The 6,941-nt window shown below is 43.5% G+C and overlaps 1 protein-coding gene across 5 annotated transcripts in view; it reads right to left on the bottom strand.

Annotated features, from left to right (window-relative positions):
• Positions 1 to 192: 192 nt before the first annotated feature.
• Positions 193 to 6,941, bottom strand: part of DLEC1 (DLEC1 cilia and flagella associated protein) — a 64,523-nt gene continuing 57,774 nt past the window's right edge. For 3 of the 5 annotated variants that reach the window (XM_039523844.1, XM_039523846.1, XM_039523845.1), the window contains exons 36-39: positions 6,015 to 6,176; positions 3,737 to 3,890; positions 3,036 to 3,156; positions 193 to 1,291 (exon numbers count right to left, since the gene is read on the bottom strand). In XM_039523844.1, the coding sequence (XP_039379778.1) occupies positions 1,168 to 1,291; positions 3,036 to 3,156; positions 3,737 to 3,890; positions 6,015 to 6,176 (561 nt within the window). In that variant the 3' untranslated portion in view covers positions 193 to 1,167. Of the gene's footprint in view, positions 1,292 to 3,035; positions 3,157 to 3,736; positions 3,891 to 6,014; positions 6,177 to 6,941 lie in introns of those variants that run through there. The other 2 variants (XM_039523847.1, XR_005593902.1) reach the window with 2 other exon arrangements.

Genomic DNA, 6,941 nt, shown 5'->3' with positions numbered 1-6,941 from the left:
CTTCCAGGTCAGATTGGCAGAGACCCTGGGCGAGGAGGGAAGGAGCCACTTTCTGGTTTAAACTAGAGTAAATGGTGGCTTCTCCATAACTTGAAGTCTTTAACTCATTAGTTGAGGACTTCAGTAGCTCAGCCAGGGGGTTATGGGTCTATTACAGTAGGGAGTGGGTGAGGTTCTGTGGCCTGTGATATGCAGGAGGTCAGACTAGTTGATCGCAATCATCCCTTCTGGCCTTAAAGTCTATGAGATGCCTCACTTCGCATGCCCACATTTGAAAATTCTGGCCCAGGCTTTTATGGATAAATGGGATTCTGATTGGTTGAACAAACCTGTCTGACGCTTGCTAAAACTACTTCTATTTCTGCTCTTTGCCAACAAAGATTCCCCATAACTGCCTGCAAAATACTTTTGTTGCAGGATGAGGGTGGGAAACTGTTATGCTCTCAGAAATGGGAATATCAGACTGACTTTCAGTTTTATTGGTACTACTGTAAACAGGAAAGTGTGAGTAGGTGGGAACCAAGGGAGGGTAAGAAAATGAAGTGGGATGGAATCCCCCTTCTGTAGTTGCAGGGATAGGGGGCCATGACCAACTCCCAGACACTTACTAGTTAAACATTTAGGTTGGTATTTTTTAAAGGTGCCTAAGGAATATAGATACCCAGCTCCCATTGACTTTCACATTACAAGGCACTGAAAGAAACTGAGGCAGTCAGAATGATGGTCTTGTTCACTGTTTCTGACTCTAGTTTGTACCTAACTATTATAACGTGGAATTAACGGCTGACTTACTTTTAAGCCAAGGAGCAAACTAAACAGTTACAGGAGCCTCCTTCACAGTTCTTTTAAAATTGCCCTGCTTTGTAAAAACAGATACCTTGGACGTATCCATGGGCATATGCCAATAAAAAGTAACTATAAAACTCAACACATACTACTTTGATTCAACACCTCTTGAATGGGATTTGTCCAATAGACAGTTATCATAGTTCAGTAAAATTCTTTGTTATACATTACTTGGCATTTATTTTAAAACTACAATTTTTATTTAAATCTCAAGTACAAGAAAATATAGGCAATGTAGTTTAAATAGTGCCATTCAGTATACATATGTAACTTCCAGTGACTTCAATAGCCAAGAATGACACCTAATCTATACTGTCTCTCTTATATTAAGCGGAGATCTTCATATTTCTCATCGTAAGATCCTCTGCCTCTGATCTGTAGTTTGCAGGGCTTTTCTCCCAGCATTCCAAAAACAGTCACTGTAGTTTCATATTCCACGTTACTCCTAAAATACAAAGGGAGAAGACAGTTCAGTTAGTTTGCCATTCTACTACATGCAAGAATATAGCACAGTTCTTTAAGGGGTCTTGGAGGGGAAGAATGACGCTGTCCTCTGACATTTGTTGTGCTTGCCAGCTATCTGATACTGCAGAAGTTAACTTTGCTTTCCTTATGGGAATAGTGAGTTACTGTTGCCTGGCCCAGTTTCATGTACCATCACATCATGTGTAGTAACTGGGTACCAGTATGCTTTTTAACAGTGTCTTCCCTAATGGTGTATATGATGTTGAATGTGTTAATGTGGTGGTTGGAAGGAAAGCTTCAATATTCCTTTTGTTGTGTAGTTACATTTTTATAAATCTCTAAATGACAAGTATTATTGTGATGGTAGGGAATGACGCTGAGCTGTCTCCAGGTGACAGTCATTGTCCTATGGAAAAGGCAAGAAGTTAGATGAGAATTTTCCCATTGGTTCTAATAGGGCAGGCGGCAGTCAACTGAATGCTAGCTTTAGGCAAACATTTACAGTAAGTGTAGTTTTGGTTAACTTGTAGCTTGTGGTAAGTGTGAATTCTAGATCTAGAGTGGGGTCGGCAACCTTCGGCATGTGGCCCATCAGTGTAGTCCGCTGGCAGACCAGGAGACATTTCGTTTACATTGACCGTCCGTAGGCACGGCCTCCCGCAGCTCCCCGTGGCCGCAGTTCGCTGTTCCTGGCCAGTTCAGCACGTAGAGGCAGTGTGGTAAACTTCTTAGTGTGACTTCACAGAATACTATACTGAACAGCAAGGGTTCAACTTTCCTGAGCACTTGTTGGACACCATAGGTAGGATATGAGCCCTATGATAAGGAATTTAAAATCTAAGGCGACAACCAGAGGGCTCTGATATTGTCCACGCACAGCAGTTTGTAGCACCAGCACAGAAACAATAGCTCAGCGGGGTGCCTCTGAACTCTAATGATAAATTCATGGTAATATTTACAAAACATTGCCTGTGGTTTGTGTGAAAAAGCACGTACCTTGATTTGGGCATTTATTGCACTGTGACTGTGCGTGCATGCTGTGGGAATGTATGGGAAATAAGATGTCTAAATCCCGTTTGTCCAGATACATGCAGGAACTGCGCAGTACAGCCATATTAAAATGCATGCCCATGTGTAAATGGGCCTCTATTGACTGAATATGTCTCAATAATTCAGCTACATAATGGCTGATCATTTTTGAGGAAAAAATTGGTTCTTGGATTATCAGAAGAGCAAAACCACTTTTATTCTCTTCTCTGACCCTCACAGACAATGCTGTGACACAAAGAACTGGGCAGCTGTTTGGTGGAGGCACACGCTGGGGTAACAGTTAATTTCTGTTTTAATTACTCCTTGCACCGTAGTAGTCTGCAAGGCCATTCTTAGTCAACTCTGAAGACAGTAAAACTTCTGTTCTCTTAGGGCAGGTCCATACTCACCGCGCGGGTTGACGCGGTGAGTTTGACTTCTCGGAGTTCGAACTATCGTGTCTAATTAAGACGCGATAGTTCGAACTCCCCGCGCGCTCCGGTCGACTCCGGAACTCCACCACCGCGAACGGCGGTGGCGGAGTCGACCTTGGAGCCGCGGAGTTCAACCCGCCTGGCGTGGCGGGTAAGTCAGTCGAACTAGGGTACTTCGAGTTCAGCTACACTATTCGCGTAGCTGAACTTGCATACCCTAGTTCGACACCCCCCCTTAGTGTAGACCAGGCCTTACTGTACCTTGCGGTAAAACTGATTTTTAAAGTTGCTTTGGTGGGTAAGCTGGCTTCATGTGCCTCAAGAATTCCATGAGTGGGGCAGATGGAAAATATTTCCAGGTTGTTATGCTGTTCCTGTTGGTCTGCAGCAAAGAATGAAAATATCAATTGACATGATATAAGAGTCTTCAGTGTTGTGTATAACGCAGTATTTATATAAGTAAACAATACATCTCCTGACTTGCCAATGAAAAATTGTCTGGTATTGTCAAGTGCATTTCACAAGTCTACGTTTTCATTGGCAGGGCAAGCTGGGGTGGTGGCAGTTGTAAATGTCAAAATAAAATAGTCTTGTCCTGCTCCAACTGAAGTAAATGGGCATTTTGTCATTAACCTCATTAGAAGCAAGTGCCAGCTGAAGTCAATGGGAGTTGCTGGTGCTCACTTCCTCTTAGGATCAGGCCTTAAGTTAGAAAAGAAAGATTAATAAATATGGTGGGTCTGATTCTATTCTCTGGTGTACATCTGAAGTAATTACTGAAGTCAGTGAAGAAACACTGGAGTAAAAAATAGTGAGGTCAGAACCTGACCTGATTCTTACTGAAAGATTGTCATCATGTTGTATGTATTGACTAGATGTTCTGTTTTAGTAAGATGAGTACGCACACTAAAACAAGTGTTAGCCTCTTAGAACAAAGGGAATCTATTGCACAGGCTTAGTACCCAGTAAAGCAGTCCAGTAACTTCTGCATCTGCTCCTGTTTAACAGAAAGACATCTTCTGTCCTAGTTTGGTCTACAAAGCAGGTCTCAAAATCAACTGTCTTACAAGAGAGCTCCAGTATTGGAACAGTAAGGTATGCAGTCACTGGCACGAGCTGGAAGAATACGAGAGGAAGGGAGTTAAAAACCAACAACAACATTCCATATCTTTGTCCAAAAAGAAATGAGCATTATTTTGGGCAAGCCTACACTTAAAACAGTGCATTGGCACAGTGGTGCTACTGTACTGCTTTAATGAAGACGCTTTAAGCTGCCAGGAGAGAGCTCTCCCCTTAGCAGAATTAATCCACCTCCCGGGAGATGATAGCTATGTCGGCGGGAGAAGCTCTTCTGCTGACATAATGCTGTCTACAAGGGGGATTAGGTTGCTATAACTACGTTGCTCAGTGATGTAGATTTTTCATACCCCTGAATGACGTAGTGTAAACCGGACCTTAGTTTCTCAGATGCTGGTTTAGGCAAGAGAAGAGATATATTACAGATTACACTCTACAGTTCAGACTTCGTTTAAGCCTATGGCCTATTATGACAGTAAAGTGTGCTGTGTTGCTTTTTCAGGGAGGTTTTCAGAATGGCCATTGTATGTCCTCAGCAAGGTAATATTCATTGTACATTCTGGTTAACTTCTGAGTGTTGTATGAAGATACAGACATTACATTTCACTCTAGTTTCCCTTCCTTCTTTAGAGCTGTATCTGGCACATTGTTGCAAATTTGTTTTTTACACAGGTTGCATAGAGTTATCCTTATGTTGTCCATATCTTAGATACCACAGTGAGGAAAACCCTAGACATACCTTGAATGAAAAAATTCTGCACAGCACTGAAACTGCTTAAGGTCTATATTTTTTACAGCCTTCAGTCTAGAAGAGGTCAGTTTTAAACTGTGTGGGCTGTGATTGTATTCCATCCCGTTAGCTAAGCAGCTGTGAGAGACCTCCAAGAAATACTGCTGCAGGAGGTGATGCTGGTAACTGAGGCCTTGGCTACACTTGAGAATTACAGCGCTGGTGGTGGCTTTACAGCGCTGTAACTCACTCCCCATCCACACTGGCAAGGCACATACAGCGCTGTATCTCCCTGGCTACAGCGCTGCTTGTACTCCACCTCGACGAGAGGAATAAAGAGTATAGCGCTGCTGCTGCAGCGCTGTGGTGCCAGTGTAAACAGGGCATAATCTTACTACGCGGTAACTGACCTCCGGAACCTTCCCATAATCCTTTTAAGTAAAGATAACACACTTTGTTTTTTGTTGTGATGCCTCTGTTTCGTTGTGAACTCGGCTCTGGGACCTGCTTATCAAAAAAAACAAACACAGCCCGTTTGCTGTGAATGAGCAGATGCACGGAGCTCCCTTTGGAAGGCCCACAGCTAGTGTTTGCTTGAAGAGGGGGGGAAGGAAGGGGCTTGAGGAGAGAAGCAGCGGGCGGCCGGGGGGGGTGTCCGTTTCAGAGCGGCTGCTTATCTGGTCTGTGAGGAAAAAAACAAAGAGGGCTATTTGCTTTCAGTGAGTGAGAGAGGGGTGGGGGAGGGGGTCGGAACTTGCAAGGCAGGGAGCTGACACAGTGTCGGCTCCAAAAATCCACTCTCTCTCCCCCACGCTCCCTGTCACACTCCACCCCCCACCCCCTTTTGAAGAGCACGTTGCAGCCACTTGAACGCTGGGATAGCTGCCCATAACGCACCGCTCCCAATGCCGCTGCAAATGTGGCCATGACAGTGCGCTGGTAGCTGTCAGTGTGGCCAGACTGCAGCACTTTCCTTATTCAGCTGTACGAAGACAGGTTTAACTCCCAGTGCTGTACAGCTGCAAGTGTAGCCAAACCCTCAGTCGCTAGCACTCTCACTCAGTCAGTACTGAGCGAACGCCTCAGCGTGGTGTTAAGGGACAAAGTCTCATTGGAGGGTGCTGTCTTTTGGTTGAAATGTGAAATCTAGGCCTTCCTGCTGTACAATCAAAGAACTTATGGGACTCTGAATTGAGCCGCAATACTGAGATTAACAGTCTGTTATCCTGAGGGTCCCCTGCAGTTTCAGTTGAAAGCTATTACTTTTGTGCAGTGCTGCTGTTCATTAGTGATTAGTTGGCGTACTTTACCCTAGAAGCAGCTGCATTTCAGTGGTGGGTAAGTTATGAAAAATAATTGAACATCATTCTGTACTAAAGGTGCATCATTAACATAATTTTTTAGAGTTACTTTTGTTCTCCAGTGCTTGTTACCTGGGTCGTTTTGTTACTGTATTCAATAACCAGATTTTGACTGAATTCCACTTTCCTGTCTCCATTCTCAAACTGGAGCACTTTGATTCCTGAGAGCAGCTGGTCAGCTGGCAGATTCTGATATGTAAGTAACTCCAGAGTTGTGTGAAAGGACACTTTCACCTGGGGGGAATTCAGATGTAAATGTGTGAAGTAACTGTAGGAAATCCACAGTAAAAACTGCCCAACAGCTCCGCCCCAGAGCATGCATTTCCATCATAACCCAAGAGAATCATGCCAGTATCCAAAATCCCATGGGACCCCGTACAACAAGGCAAAGGTAAAAAAAAAATCTTGAAATTTTTTTCAAAATCCAGAACTATTTCCTAAAGGCAAGTGCACTGAAACAGAGAGCGAAAGGTGAACTGCAACGCTTTAAAATATGAAGAGAAAAACCCACAAGTTTAAGATCCTGAATTCTCCAGATTCTCCTCTCCCTAATGCCAATTTTACAAAAAGTAATTCCATTGCCTTCCGTGGAGTTAATCGTTATGCTTATGCATAGAAGTATGCGGTCAGAATCAAGCCCTGTCTGCCCCTGTTGCAGTGTAGATTTAAAAATGATAAATACATTTTTAAAGTGCATCTGAGTTATTTCATTCTTTGCTGAGTGACTGTTTCCTGCCACCAGCACATACACCTAAAACGAAATAGGCTTCTTCTGCCTTCCTCTGTCACTTTGTATAGGAGTTGCAGACAGGAAGCTCAGGCCTTGAAAGGAAGAGTGGAAAGCCAAATATTTTGTAAATACATTTATCATTTTGATATTCTGATACTGATTTAGTACTTCCTGCAAAGTGACTTCAATGGGACATTGCCAATAAGAAAAGCGTAACAAGCACCATTGTACAATTGTGTTTTTCCTCCCTCCCCAAAACTTTGCAGTTC

Source organism: Mauremys reevesii, linkage group 2, assembly GCF_016161935.1.
Source record: "Mauremys reevesii isolate NIE-2019 linkage group 2, ASM1616193v1, whole genome shotgun sequence".
Lineage (NCBI taxonomy): Eukaryota > Metazoa > Chordata > Testudines > Geoemydidae > Mauremys > Mauremys reevesii.
The sequence above is the reverse complement of the archived record's forward strand: the minus strand, read 5'-3'. Positions and strand labels throughout refer to the sequence as shown.